We start from the raw sequence: 14,297 nt of genomic DNA, 5'->3' as shown, positions 1-14,297 counted from the left end.
TCAAATGATTTTTATCTGATTTTTTGAATAGGTATATTTTTCATTTATTTGGAGCATTTGGGGGTTACAACATGTAGTCTCACCAATCCTTGTAGATGCTTTGATGCTCATTATTAGCTCAGGATTATTTGTTGCTAAGAGGTCAAGTATGTTTTCACAGCCATTTACTATTCGCATGGGGTCATGAACTAATTACTTGAGACAATTTTCAGAGAATGGAATTAGCACAATTTTGGATGATGTTTTATGCATACCTCTGGGTACAAACACATATTTTTGCCAACATATCAAGGATAAATTAAAGTCACCAACAACAATAATTGTATGAGCTGGGTACATGTTTGAAATTAAACTCAAGTTTTCCTTGAACCTTTCAGGAATTGTGTCATCTGAGTTGAGAGGTCAGTAAAAGGATCCACTTACTATTTTATTCCAGTTGTCAAGAATGGCTTTTGTCCATACTATCTCACAGGAAATATCTGCTTCAATTTTGCCACAAGATAAACTACTTCTAACAGCAACAAACACGCCACTGCAAACTATGTTTAGCCTATCCTTTCTGAACATCATTACGTCCTTCACAAAAAATTCAGCTAAAGTTATCTCCAGCTTTAGCCAGCTTTCAGTGCCTGGAACAATTTGAGCATCAGTGCTTTCTATTAGTATTTGGAGCTATAGTACTTTTCCAACACAGCTACAACAATTTACAACAGTTATATTGATTGTTCCTGGACCTATATTCTTCCTGTATTCAACCTGCATCCTTTGAGATTAAACCCCTTTTTGTGTTTCCCTGAAACTCTCTAATCTAAAAGCTACCTAGTCCATGCCATGCAGCCCCTGCTACTCATGTAGCCACATCCTGTGTACAAGGGAATCCTGACCTGTTCAGCGGAACCTGAAACAAGTCTAGGAATCTGTAGCCTACACACTCATAGAGCTGTTTGAGCCTCCGATTCAGATAATCCACTCAGCTCTGTACCAGAGATCCGCAGTCAGTTCTGTTGACTACGCTGCAAATGGTGGGCTCTGCTTTCATCTTGCAATTCATTAGTTCTCCCCCCTTGTGGTATGTGTCAAATGTTTAAATCCTATATGTTGTTCATGTGTACCTTCTTGTATCCATTGCCACCAACAATGGGCAATGGTTGCATCCACACAATCAATGTGGCACGCAATATGATGATAAGACCATCTCATGTCCCATAGTCCCACGATGTAGCCATTCCTAAACTCATATATACTGTCAAGCATTTTGCCTGGGCACAGAGCATTTGCAGGTGATGTTCAAATGATGCTGCCCACTGCTGTACATGTTGTCTCAAAAGAAAGTTTATATATGAAAAGTGCAACAAATTGGAGGTGAGTGGGGATATGTTCATTGGTTGCTTGGCCTTTAGGAATTCAGTCAATATAGTCATCTCCTTTAATTGGTATGATGTCCAGCAAATATGCTATGATATGAGGATATCAATAGCTACAACAAACAAACAGTGGTGCATGCATACTATGCACACTTCCAATTACTGTTTCACCATGAACTCATTTTCTGAGGAAATGCTGCTCACAGAAGAAATGTATATAGAGTGCAAAATAGAGTACTCAGGATAAGTTGTGGCCTTAAAATGGAATACAGTAAACCTTATTGGGAGTTTTCTGCGCATTCTGTGTGAGAATTATACAAAAAAAGTGATTCAGCATGGATGAAATTTTGAAGTGGTTGTGGATTGCATAATGTAAATGATGCTACAAGTGTTCCCCTTACATGGAAATTGATCACAATATTTGAAGAGGCTGGTTCAACAATGGCCAAACTGAAATCTGGGTGACCAAGGTCATCAAGAATGGAGAATCCATGGAGGGAGTAAATCAGTCTGTTCATGATGATCCTAACCTCTCAGTTTATATGTGTGCAAGTTCTTTAAATCTGCATAGACCATCACTGCACTGAATTCTGCAAAAAGACCTTAAACTGCACCCTTTCAAAATCCAATTGGTACAAGAATTAAAGCCTCGGGATACCAGATATAGGCTGCAGTTTGTTAATGATGTGACTGAGTACCCTTCATTTAACAACATATTGTTTTCTGATGAGGCTCATTTTCACCCAAATGGTCATGTCAATAAGCAAAACTGCTGCTACTGGAGTGCAGTGAATCCTAACAGAAGCACAAGGTACCCCTTCATACACCAAAAGTTACTGTATGGGCTCTGATTTCAGCTCAAAGAGTAATTGACCCATACTTTCTCAAGGATAAGAGCAGTTACAATGAATTCAGAACATTATGTGATGATGTTAAATAATTTTTTGGTGCCTGAATTGCAAAACTTTCCTGGCTATAGCCAAAGAACATGGTTTCAGTAAGATGGATCCACAGCACATGTTTGCAGTTACAATGAATTCAGAGCATTATGTGATGATGTTAAATAATTTTTTGGTGCCAGAATTGCAAAACTTTCCTGGCTATAACCAAAAAACATAGTTTCAGTAAGACAAAGCCACGGCACATGTTTGATATGTCTACACTACAAGTTCATGAAATTTTTCCTGTAAAATTGATCTCCAGAAAGGGTGACATAAATTGGCCCCCACACAGGCCATATTTGAGCTCCATGGATATTTTATTATGGGGAGATGTCAAATTTAAAGTGTATGTCAATAATCTGGCTTCTCTGGAGCAGCTGAAAGAAAATATCCATATCGAAGAGGAAAGCATTCCAGTGTCTACATTCCAAGCCATCATGCAAAATTTTCTTCGTCATTTAAATGAGCATTGTAGGCGTTCAGGATTGCATTTAAATGACATAACATGACATGACCAAGGCCTTCAAAGACATGCACTATCGCCCAGACTTAGTTCAGAAACAGATCTCCTGTGCCATTTCCCCTCACAACCTCTATCCTCCCACTATCCCCAAAAATCAGCCACAAAGGAGTGTCCCCTTTGTCACCCAGTGCCACCCCAGACTGGGAAAACTGAACCAAATCCTTCACCAGGGCACTGATTATCTTTCATTGTGTCCTGAAATGAGGGACATCCTGCCCGAGATACTTCCCACCCCTCCTAAAATTGCATTCTGTCGCCCATCCAACCAACACATGTTTGACCACCCCTATGTCATTCCCAATCCCAACCCCTTGTCACAAGGATTATAGCACTTCCTATTCCAGTCCTGTCACAGGTTTGTCCTACACCATCAGCAGCTGCCTCAACAGTGAAAGCAGCCATGTCATTTACTAGCTCTGCTGCAACCATTGTACAGCTTTTTATATTGGTCCACCAGGATTAACAGCCACTGCCAAACTGTGGCCAAAAGCAAAGCAGACCACCCTGTGGTACAACATGCAGCTGAACATAACACATTTGATTTCAATGGCTGCTTCACTACCCGAGCCATCTGGATCATTCCCTTCACCACCAGATTTTCTGAATTGCACAGATGGCAGTTATTCTTATAACACATTCTTCACTTCCTCAATTATCCCGGCATCAACCTCCATACAACAGTTTCCATCCCTCTGTCTTATCATCTCCTACCCACTCTTGTCTCCCACCCTGTTTATCTGCAGCCCTCTGCCAACACAGCTGCCTGTCTTTCCTATTCCTCTCCTTTTTTCCTCATCTCCCTGCCCCACAACCTACTGACGCTACACCTGTTGTCAGTCTAGTCCCTGCACACTGCACCAGACACCCTTATCCTTACACCCTTACCCTTACCCCCTTATGCTTACCCCCTTATCTTTAACCTTACAGATTGCTGCTTGCATACCACATGATGTTGCATTCCAGCCCGAGATGCTGGAGTTGGCAGTCATGTGTGCATGAGGTGTGCTTGATTTTGTGTGTATGAATGGTGTGTGTGTCTTTACTGATGAATGCTGTAGCTGAAAGCTATATGGGAGTGTCTTTTAATCGTGTCTGTCTGCAACTTGACATGTCTTCTTTACAGTAAGTAGCAATCTATCTTTTCCTATGTTGTTGATATTCTTACCAGGAGTTTCCATTGTTTGGTTTTATTTTTAAGAAGTAAATTCCTAAACTCTCCATTTCTATAATAAATAATATTTTGTCGACAGACTTCAATATCTATTTTATTTTGACACATTAAATGTAAACTTTCTTTTGAAATCCCTAGTACTTGCTGGCACAACCATATTGGTCCATGGTTCCTATGAAAGGGCACGGCCGACTTCCTTCCCCATCCTTCCCTAATCCTATGACACCGATAACCTCGTTGTTTGGTCTCTTCTCCCACCCAACCAACACACAACCATATTGGTACATTAGATCAAGTTATGAACATGACATCATGGCCCCACTCATTCTCCTGAAGTGTGCTGCTGATTGTGCAGAAGTAATCATTGGCGCATCTGATGTGCTACATACCAAACCGGTTTGCAATGGATCAGTCAAGTTCTTCTGGGTGCAGCTCTTTTTATGAGGACCAGTGTAATTTTGATACACCCATTATAATTTTGACCCATCATCACACAACAGAGCCAAAGCAAAACCTCTACACTTGCACAAAGACTGGAAATTGTGGTAAAGGAACTGGTATTTAAAATTTCCATGGTACAATCGTAATGGGTTACTCAGACACATCCACACCCATAACCAGTTTTTACTGAACTACATTAACAGATCATTTTAAGCTGAAGTTGTTTGAAAACTGACAAAGAATGTCAGTCTATGACATTTCTCAAACACAAGAAGTTGTTAATAAGTGAAGCCTTTGCTCAGTACTGATTGGACAGATTTCCACCAACCTCATAAAAACAGCTGATTTTGCCTACAATAATCATTTCGAAGTGACTAACAACTGCATAAATTTTGGCAAAATGTACTATGCCCAAATTTCATGTGCATGTGCACACAAATATATGAACCAATGTTTAACGTTAAATAGTGCACTTCCATACTCAATCACTGACACAAAGATGTTGGTAAATGCAGCATTTGAATGACTGTCATCATACTGGTGTTAATGAAATAGCATAAATGTAATTAATAAAATTAACAGTCACAGACTGTGCAGAACAAGATCAGTTAATTGTTGTTGTTGTTGTTGTTGTTGTGGTCTTCAGTTCAGAGCCTGGTTTGATACAGCTCTCCATGCTACTCTATCCTGTGCAAGCTTCTTCATCTCCCAGTACCTACTGCAACCTACATCCTTCTGTATCTGCTTAGTGTATTCATCTCTTGGTCTCCCTCTATGATTTTTACCCTCCACGCTGCCCTCCAATACTAAATTGGTGATCCCTTGATGCCTCAAAACATGTCCTACCAACCAATCCCTTGTTCTAGTCTAGTTGTGCCACAAATTTCTCTTCTCCACAATTCTACTCAATGCTTGCTCATTAGCTATCTGATCTACCCATCTAATCTTCAGCATTCTTCTGTAACACCACATTTCGAAAGCTTTTGTTCTCTTCTTGTCCAAACTATATATCGTCCATGTTTCACTTCCATACATGGCTACACTTCATACAAATACTTTCAGAAATGACTTTCTGACACTTAAATCTATACTCAATGTTAACAGTTAATTACGATGTGAAATTATCACTATCTGCAAACTTGATGAGAAGCTAAATAGCATGTGGACAACACATCTACAATTACAAGCAATCCTCTCCTTAGTGTGCAGAAGGTCTTACTAAGATCTCCTTGGAAAGGTACCATCCTCTGCCATATGCACATGTGCTCCTAATCCTCCAACCACCTCCACAAATTAGCTGCAGTTGAGCTTCCTGCTCGAAACCCAACAACACTCCAGCTGTTCTGGAACAATTTAACCATATCCTCTCAGAGGGTGGTAGTCTGAAAGATTTTGATCAGACGAGAATAGGAATTCAACTTTTCAACTTTTTTAATAGTGCAACCACTACTAAACCCAGAGATGTACTGACAGTACCTTCAAATTTGCACTTCACAATTGATCACAGACAGTCAACCTGAACTGCTTTTGATGGGTTGAAATGTGTCTCATGACTTTATTAATCAGGTGGCATCTAGTGGCTAGTCCATTTTCAAAGTCACTGAGCTCTTGTGACTGACCAATTCTGCTGATACTCCTCTCACAATAACATAATACTCCCTGTCTCCTTTTACACATTTTTGCTCTGGTAAGTCTGCCTCTGAGGACACCTGGAAATCAGTTATGCCTTCCACAGAGATGTCTGGATTCTTTTGATCAGGCAGTGTATGTGCTGGATTGGTGTGTTCGGCAAGTCCTGCATCTGGATCTTTGACAGTATGACCCATGTGTTGGAAAGTCAAGAGCAGATGTGGTTGCACTACTAAACCCGGAGACGCATTTACAGTCAGGGACCATCAAGTACTGTGAAAGACGATTGTAAAATGTAACACAAAATAAGTGGATAGAATAAATTGAATTCCAAAGTGCTATGTGCAGTCCAGCTAATACAATAACTGAGCACAGGGAGTTAAAGTTGGTTGATTGATTGGTTGATTTGGGTTGGTTGGTTTGTGGGGGTTGATGGGACATCAGTCCCAGGTTGACTTGGGGAAGGGGATCAAACAATGAGTTCATTGGTCCCATTGGGTTAGGGAATAATGGGGAAGGAAATCAGCTGTGCCCTTTCAAAGGAACCATCCGAGCATTTGCATGAAGTGATGTAGGGTAATCATGGAAAACCTAAATCAGGATGGCCAGACACGGATTTGAACTGTTGTTCTTCTGAATCCAAGTCAGGTGTGCTAACTACTGCCCCACCTTGCTCGGTGGGGAGTTAAGAAGAATGTGGTACAGCGAATGAGAGGCTCCTCAAAGTCCACAATTCTGAAGTCATTGTTAAGAAATGTTGGAGGTGGTATGCAGACCAACACCACTGGACAGTGGGTCACCAGAAATGAGTGATTCAATGTGACAAATCATGCTGTACCCTGTGGCAATCATGTGGGAGGTCTTTGGTTTTGCGGATGCCTGGAGATTATTATCTGCCATTGTGTATAGTAGCAACATTGAAGTACGGAGGAGGTGCTGTTATGGTGCAGGGGCATTTTGAGTGTTTAGGATGTAGCCTCTTTGTTGTGTTTAATGCTAAATGCAGAAGGATATGAGTGCATTTTAAATCATTGTGTACGGCGTACAGAAGAGGAACTGACATAAAGCAGCATCTCTTGAGGCAGTGGTGTCTGGATAATAACACTCGAACTTGGTGGATTACATTTTGGATTATTCAGAACATTGACTTCACTCCAGAACTGTGTCCAGCATCACTATACTGTCTGTGTTTGGCTCTTGAGGAAGAATGGGCTGTCATTCCTCCACAGACATTCACACCTCACTGAAAATGTCACCATCAGAGATCAAACCATCATAAAGGTGACAGGTGGACATATTCCACGTTAATATCCACCAATATGTGTCTGGGTACTATAGATCAGATAGTGTGTGTTCTACTTCACTACTGTTAAAGGCTTATCCTATCCTATCAGAGGCAAGGCCAAGTGTGAAGGCAGCATCGTCATATAACAGCTCTGCTGTAACATCTGCACATCATTTTATGATGGCAAGACCACCAATCAGGCATTCACCAGAACAAATTACCACTATGAAAACTCTGGCTGAGAGCAGGCTCAACGGAAAAAAAAAAAAAAAAAAACGATGAGCACGATGTGCCTGATTTTAGTGGCTGCTTCACAACCTTTGCCATGTAGATCCTTTGCACCCTGACACCAGCATCTCTGAATAACACTGAAAGCAGTTGTCCCTACAATGCATCACTGTGTTCAGTATGATCTTTCCCACATCCACCTCTGCCCCCCCACCACCCACCCCCACCCCCAAACCCCCACCTGTAATCCACAGTCTTACCCTTATCCCACCTTTTGCCACTTTTTCTGTTCCATCCTCTCTCCTAGTTCACTCCTCCAGATCACAGTGTACCACACACAGCTTTAGGGTAATCTGAAAGGTGGCACATTCTTATCCCCAAACCTCACTGTCTTTCCTTCCCAACTGTTAGCTTCTTTCCCTCCAATCCTGCTTCCCTCCTTTTCCCTTTGCAGATACTTGCTCCTCTCATCCACAACATCAAGCAAAAGCCCTCACCCAACAGGTTGCTTTAATCAGACAATGTTGTTGGCTAGGGCTATGTAGTTGTGTGCGTGTATATGTATGTGTTTTGTTAGTTAGCCTTCAATGATGACATTGTCTTCAAGACCAGAAATGTTTTCACTTTTGTTTATACACCAACAGAACAATGCCTAGTTCAATGGTGAGTAGTTATTTTACTGCTTACACTATTTGAATATGTTCTACTGAATGAAAACTGCAAAGAAAAGTTGTAATGATACAAAGCAATGTGATACTAGCTACATACACCAAACCTTACACTCCTTTCAATGATATCAAAAGACACCTTTACAATTATGATAATTTCATTTCCTTCTGTACAACTCACTTACCTCAGCTCTAACAGGATCCTGAATGCCGACAATACAAAGACACGTCAAATCACTGACAATATAGTCCTCGTCATCCCAATTTGGCTCACTGTCTATATACACGTCATTCTTTGCAGCACTCGTCCGCACAAAGTCCTTGTATGCTAGAGCTATTGTACGCAGGCCATCACGTGCCATTGGTTCGATAATGAGACGAATCACATTTTGTTGCATTTCATGCGTAAAAACATCCAGTTTACCATTGCGTCCATAAATAAAGGAACATCTGCAAAATACCGGATACACTTTTCTTACAAGAAATGAAATGTAACAGTGTCAAATGTGAATGCCCACTGTCTTGTATATATCAGTAATTACAAAAATTACGGACAATGAAGCATTTTTCCATTTATGACTGGAATTAGTGAAACAGTTTCTGATAAAATGCTAGAACCAACAGTGGACAGGGAAGTAACATGAGAACCTTGATATTGGTCCTGCAGACTGACTGAGACAACAGATTTTGGGTGTGCAGCCTCAGAAACTCCATGCCTTCCACTGATATTCATTCCATACAGCATATGACCTCCTTCAAGAGAGCCAATTGACTAAAACCCATTTAGATGACATAATGCTGCCTGCAGCTGTCATTTTTTTCTTTATTCATTGTACAATTAAGTGATTTCATCCTGAGACCACTATTAAGCATACTATTAAATGGAAACACCATACATTCACTGTATTACCTGTCAGTCAAAAGTTAAACATAGGAACAATTCAGATCTTAAAATTTGCTGGGATTAATAAAATGTTACTTTACAAAAATTTGTTGATGTCACATTATGCCATAAAATTGTTTGCATGTGTATATGTTTAAATGGTATCCACTGTGCTTGTAGTGCAGGAGTTGTAGTTGTCATAAAATCAGCATTACTAGCAATGTTAATGCAGATTCATGTCACTGTTTTAAAATTACACGTACTTTACATACTATCACATTCAACACACACATTATGACCACATAATTTTTAATGTGGGCCTCAAATTACAGAAAGGCTGTTACAGAGCTCTTATGCTGAAGTATACACACAGATGCAGAGACAATGTACTTGACGTACACAGACGTTTCACACAGGTAAGATAAATATTCTGTGTATCAAGTTCTTTCATATAGATTTAAAAGAGTGGTAAAACAATGGAAACTCCATGTAGGAATATCAGCAATGTAGGAAAAAATAGATTGTTACTTACTGTAAAGAAGACACATCAAGTTACAAACAGGCACAATAAAATGACACTTATCTAACATTTATGACCACAGCCTTCATCAGCAAAAGAGAAATACACACCATTCATACACACAAGCAAGAACACATCATGTGCACATGACCACCAACTAAGGCAGCTCAGGCCAGAATGCAACTTTCATGTGAGATGCAAGCAGCATCTAGAGGGGGTAGGGAAGGGGAAGGGATAGTAGTGTATGGGTGCAGGAGAGAGATGAATACTGTCTGGCAGAGTGTGCGGGGACTAGAATGCCAACAGGCGCAGTGTTGGGAGGTTGTGGAGCAGGGAGGTAGGGTAAAAAGTAGTGAAAAAGTGAAAAAGGAATGCAACTACTTCTCCTTTGAAGGAAAGTTATACAAACAAATTCACAGCACAGCCATGAGCACCTGCATGGCACCCTCCTATGCCAACCCTTTTTATAGGCCCTCTAAAGGAGACCTTCCTAGCCTCCTAAAATGCCAAACCCCTAGTCTGGTACAGGTTCATTGATGATATCTTCATAATCTAGACTCAGGACCAAGACATCGCCATCTACTTCACCTGGCCCTCCTCAACAAAGTACGCCACCTGCCTGGACGTTGACCTCCTCCTCTCTTACGGCACCACCCACACACATTAAACCCACCAACCACCAACAGTAACCTGCATATCGACAGCTGTCATCTGCTCCAAACCAAAAAATCTCTCCCACATAGCCTGGCCTGGCCACTTGCATCTGCAGTCACAAGAACTCCCTCTCTCAGTAAGCTGAGGAACTCACCAAGCACTTCACAGGCAGGCACTATTCCCAGACGTAGACCGATACAGATCTCCTGTGCCATTTCCACTCACACCTCCAATCCTCACACCACCCGCAAGAACTAGCCACAAAGGAATGTCCTCTTTGTCACCCAATACCATGCTATACTGGAACAATTAAATCGCATCCTTCCCCAGGGCTTTGATTACCTATCATCACGCCACGAAATGAGTTACATACTGCCCGAGATTGTGCCCACCTGTCCTAAAGTGGTGTTCTGTTGCCCACCCTACCTCCACAACATCTATTCCACTCAAAATTGCAACCCTTTGCCCCTGTGGAAGACCCAGGTGCAAGACCTGCCCAGTCCACCCACCCAGCACTTACCGTTACAGTCCTGTCACAGGATGGACAGCATTCGTCTCCCCCCCCCCCCCCCCCCCCCCCCAACCTCTCCAGCTATACACTACTATCCCTTCCCCTTCCCCTTTCCTTCCTCTTCCCCTTCCCTGCCCTTTCCAGATTGATGCTTCATCGCATGTGACAGTTGCATTCTGGCCCATGCTGCTTGAGTTGGTGGTCATGTGTGCCTCAGGTGTGCTTCCTTCTGTGAATGAATGATCTATGTTTCTCTTTTGCTGACAACGGCTGTGGCTTTATGGAAATGACTTGTAACTGGGCCTGTCTGCAACTCAACTTCTTTACAGTAAGTAGGAATCTATCTTTTCCCACATTGTTAAAAGAGTGATAAGAGAGATTAAATTAAAAGAGATATTCTGTGACAAGATATAGCATGACTTCTGAAATTTTCCCGGCGTATTTCTTCTTCTAATAATTTCCGGGTATGCAGCCGGATCCCGTCGACATTCTGATGGCCGGACGTCTCTGGGCCGAAATATCGTGGCAGAATGTCGACGGGATCCGGCTGCATACCCGGAAATTATTAGAAGAAGATATAGCATGTCCATGGCACATGAAGTTGTCACTAGGGTGGCAGGCATACATGATGTCTGAGTCAAACATATAGTAATATAAAATGTAATAACTCTTGTGAAGAAATTGAAATATTTATTGATGGTATCTTTCTATAAAAATGGTAACTCAACATGTTTTTTTACACACCTGATACACCTCTACGCACAACATTAGTGGCACAAAAAAGATCTAACTGTATGTCACTTCTCTCCAAATGTTTTGGTGCATTGCAGGTGTAGCATTTGCAACAGCTACACAAACGTGATGGTGCAGATCTGGTAGACTAAGAACTGATGTCTGGAACCCTTGATTGCTGAGAAATCCCAACAGGAAAAAATTGATTGGTGTAATGTCTCGGCTTCTAGAGGGCAGAGCAATTGATGGCATGGTGGACTGACATTGAAAATAAACTCCCAGTTTCCTGAAGTCAGTTGTCCCATTTGCTGATCATTACATAAGTCACAGTCCATACTCACACTGAAAATGATGTTTTACTAGTGAAACAGACCTTAGCTACACGAGAGACAGCACACAGAACACCTTCTACTGTGGAGCCCACATGGCTACAAATGTACGTTTATGTGAACAAAGCACTTATGCGAATGCCCGTGCAGTACCAACTGCCATATGGAAACATTTTGAGTTATGGTACTTGTAGAAGCAAACTGCCAATAAATGTATAAGTTACATCTCGAGTTATTACATTTTATACTATTATATGTTTAACCCAAACACCCAGTATGAGGCAACAACACAGGAGGCCGTGCAGCCATATAATTACAAGGTGTGATGGTTTCATTTTGTTATGTAGTGGGAAGAGCACCATTTATTGCATTTTAGTTTACTTGACTCATCAATTACAGACCTTGTGGAATCGTACAACAAATAAACAAAAAATGACAACTGCATGCGGTGTTATATCATTTAAACAATGCATCACATCTGCTGGACCACATTTCAGTGAAAGTCACAACTAAAGCCCATTTAAAACTGAGGACTGCAGCACTGCACATCTCTGGTGCAAGAGTGTTAGAGGCTGTACACACAGACGATTCCGTGATTAGGATCAGTCGATGTCAGCTCTCTTGGAAGATGGCCAAAAGTACACAGCCCAAAAACTGGGTTTGCAAAACAGGAAAAGGAGGGAAGGGTGGTGGGGGTTACTGTAATATGACTGTGTCCTCTGAATGCATCAGACAATTACATATATGACAGTGTTATGGCAGGTTGTGCTTCTTGTAATGTAACTACCAATGACAAGTAATACTGTACAACACAACATGTGGAACTAATTTACAACCCCACACATGCTTATACTGGGCGGTTACAATTAAAGTGCAGGTTACTCTCTGATGTCCACTGTGTGCTATAATTATTGTATGGCAGCAAGATTTGGAAGATACCCTAATTCTTTAATACAGAACTGATTTACACTGTAAAAAATTAGTTACAATTTTGACCACTATGTGCAAATCTTCCTCAGATTAGCCTTCACATACAAACAGAAAAACCCAGTGGGTTACTTCACCATAGTTCAGCCAGTTTGCATAAAATATCTGTAAATTATAAACATAAACTTTACCTGTGACTTAGTCTCTGTTAGTAAAAACTGCATCAGAATCCCTGCAGCTGTTCCTTAGATAGCTGCAAACCATGGATGAAGGGCAACAGGCAGATTCCATATTCCTGGATTTCTGTTGTTTGTTTGGTTGTTTTGGGGGAGGGGACCAAACAGCAAGGTCATCATTCCCATCAGATTAAGGGAGGATGGAGAAGGAAGTCAGCTGTGTTCTTTCAAAGGAGCCATCCCACCATTTTCCTGAACCAATTTTGGGAAACAATGGAAAACCTAAATCAGGATGACTGGATGTGGGTTTGAAACATCCTCATCCTGAATGTGAGTCCATTATGCTAACCACTACACCACCTCGCTCGGTAGATTTCTGTTAATGAAGATTCAAGAAAGTGGAATATGTTCCCAGATATGTGAGTAGCTCAAAGACTTCTCAATTAACAGAACCCAGTATGTTGTCCTCAACAGCGAGTGTTCGTCGGAGATAAGGGTGTTGTCAGGGGTGCTTGTTGGAGGTGTGACCAGACTATTATTATTCTCTATATATATAACTGGTCTGGTGGGCAGAGTGGGCAGTAGTTTGCAGCTGTTTGCTGACGATGCTGTGGTGCACTCTGAGGTGTCGAAGTTGAGTGACCAGAGTATGATGGTACAAGATGATTTGGACAAAATTTCTAGTTGGTGTGCTGAATGGCAACTAGTGCTAAATGTAGAAAAATGTAAGTTAATGCAGATGTGTCAGAAAAACAATCCCATAATATTCAAATACAGTATTAGTTGTACATAGCTTGACAGTCATGTCGATTAAATATTGAGACATAGCTTTGCAAAGCAATATGAAATGGAAAAAGCATGTGAGGATTATAGTAGGAAAGGCAAATGGTCAAGTTTTTATCTTATTGGGAGAATTTTAGGAAACTGTGGCTCATCTGTACAGGAGAATACTTATAGGACACTAGTTTGACCTATACTTGAGTACTGCTCAAGTGTTTCAGATTCTCAGCATGTTAGATTAATGAAAGACATCAAAGCAAGTCAGATGTGGGCTGCTAGATTTGTCACTAGTAGGTTTGACCAACACACAAGTATTACAGAGATACTTTGGGGTCTCAAATGGGAATCCTTGGAGGGAAGGTGATATTCTTTCCAAGGAATACTATTGAGAAAATTTAGAGAACCAGCTTTTCAAGCTAACTGCAAAAGGATTCTATTGCTGCCAACATGCATTTCACATTGGGATCACAAAGTTAAGATAAGAGAAATTAGGGCTTGCATGGAGGAATATAGACAGTTGCTTTTCCCTTGCCCT

At 41.1% G+C, this 14,297-nt stretch overlaps 1 protein-coding gene across 1 annotated transcript in view; it reads right to left on the bottom strand.

Annotated features, from left to right (window-relative positions):
• Nucleotides 1-14,297, bottom strand: part of LOC126213343 (plasma membrane calcium-transporting ATPase 3-like) — a 548,976-nt gene that overhangs the window by 234,975 nt on the left and 299,704 nt on the right. Inside the window, exon 14 of the mRNA XM_049941041.1 lies at nucleotides 8,436-8,700. Within this exon, the coding sequence (XP_049796998.1) occupies nucleotides 8,436-8,700 (265 nt within the window). The remainder of the gene's footprint in view (nucleotides 1-8,435; nucleotides 8,701-14,297) is intronic.

The sequence above is a fragment of the Schistocerca nitens genome, chromosome 11 (genome assembly GCF_023898315.1).
Source record: "Schistocerca nitens isolate TAMUIC-IGC-003100 chromosome 11, iqSchNite1.1, whole genome shotgun sequence".
NCBI lineage: Eukaryota > Metazoa > Arthropoda > Insecta > Orthoptera > Acrididae > Schistocerca > Schistocerca nitens.
This window is presented reverse-complemented; position numbering and strand designations above follow the sequence as displayed.